Source organism: Trypanosoma rangeli, assembly GCF_003719475.1.
Source record: "Trypanosoma rangeli strain AM80 chromosome Unknown Tra_15.4_contig_00256, whole genome shotgun sequence".
Taxonomy (NCBI): Eukaryota; Euglenozoa; class Kinetoplastea; order Trypanosomatida; family Trypanosomatidae; genus Trypanosoma; species Trypanosoma rangeli.
The window spans coordinates 1-1619 of NW_021706001.1; the positions used below are offsets into that span (position 1 = coordinate 1).

Consider the following 1619-nt stretch of genomic DNA (forward strand, 5'->3'; position numbering starts at 1 on the left):
GACAGAGACCCGCAGATCATCTGAACGATGACAAAACCATCACGATGAGGCCAACACCAATAGCACCCACAGCCATCGCCTCAGAGGCCTGAAAAAATAACTTGTACTGCTGGCACAAGCTCTTGCTCACCTTATGCTCGGTTTCATTGCCACCCGGCAAGATTGTTCTGCTGTACCATAGTGTCTGTTTCATCGTCACAGTATCGCTCTTCTTTTGGAACACAGGAAAAATGTTGGCACACACAGCACAGGCGGTGGCCAATACGGCCATGATCAGCACCAGTATGCGCAAAGAGGGACAGCAGCACATGGTTCCTTTTTGGTGGCTGTGGAAAGCTTAATTATTGCCTTGGTGCTGCATCGGAGACACAAAGAGCAGAACAAAAAAAGAAGAAAAACGTTGGCGTTCACACTCCTTCGGTGCAGGCGAGAACCACCGCAACGTGGAAGCACCGCCATCTGAACGTTTGCGTTTGTACGTGAAGGAACCACAAGAAGGACAACACACCCTTATAGTTCAGATGTTTGTGTATCGCTCGTCCGCAGGGCGGTCGAAGTCGATGTCCAGTTCGCTTATTCGCCAGTCCTCATATGTGTTGTCAGGCAGCACGCGCCGTATGATGAGCGGTATGACACCCTCGCGGAGCTCTTTCTGTGCGATGGTGAGCGGGTCTGTCTCGCCCTCCAAAGCCACCAGCACCGGCGCGTTCATGCTGATCTGCAGCGCCCGCGTGCCAAGGATGCGAGCCCGCTCGTACTTCGTCAGTACCGGCGCGGTCACACGATCCTTGTCGTCACGCCGTACGGCAGAACCGCCCGCCGCCTGCCCGGACAGGACAACACCCGCGCCCTCGCCCCTCACTCTGCTCGTCGTCACTGTGCAGAGCGCTCTCCTCCTGCTCCTCACCAAAGTTGAGACTCAGCCTGTCGTCGTCCTCATCGCGGTCGGACATCTCCCTTTCTTCAAGCCTAGACCACCACAACGGCAACGAGCGTCTGTGAGCATCACGCACAGCGCCCAAAACAACACAGACCGAGGGAAACAGTCACTATTGTGCCGTGGCACACAATGCGGACGATGCCAGAAGAATATTCCGCGCACAAAAACACATTCATGTTGGGAGTAGAGTTAATACAATACCAATTAGAAACGAAAATGGGATAAAAAACACTCATTTTGGGAGTACAGTTAATATAATACCAATTAGTAACGAAAATGGTATAAAGCACACTCATTTTGGGAGTACAGTTAATATTGTACCAACTAGAAACAAAAATGGGATAAAAAACACACAAATGAAATTGCTACAAAAAAAACTAGAATTCCATTCAATATGTTTCCTAAGAGAGATGGGGCAGAAGTTGGTGGAAAATAATATGTCCTCCAAATAGCGTGGAAGCGCAGTAACCACAAGCCGCAATTCTTACTGGCACTTGCTACCTCTATGCGAAGCACTGAAAAAAGCTGGATAGAAAAAAAAGACCACATGCAACGCAAATGAGGTAAAATGACTCCGCAAATTTGTAGTTCTGGTCCTTGAAGGGAGCGTAGATGGAAGAGAGTGCGGTGTCGTCCTGGCAGTAGCCTTTCATGTACCCGTACACAAGAAGCGCCACAC

The 1619-nt window shown here is 50.1% G+C and overlaps 1 protein-coding gene and 1 pseudogene across 1 annotated transcript; one reads left to right on the forward strand and one right to left on the reverse strand.

Moving 5' to 3' along the window:
- Positions 1-13: 13 nt before the first annotated feature.
- Positions 14-425, reverse strand: TraAM80_06753 (hypothetical protein; annotated as a pseudogene).
- Positions 426-560: 135 nt separating this feature from the next.
- TraAM80_06754 (DNA-directed RNA polymerase) lies at positions 561-1127 on the forward strand (the record flags this gene model as incomplete). Its single annotated transcript, XM_029383584.1, has 1 exon — positions 561-1127. The coding sequence occupies one exon, from the start codon at positions 561-563 to the stop codon at positions 1125-1127; it is 567 nt and encodes a 188-aa protein (XP_029236549.1).
- Positions 1128-1619: the final 492 nt, after the last annotated feature.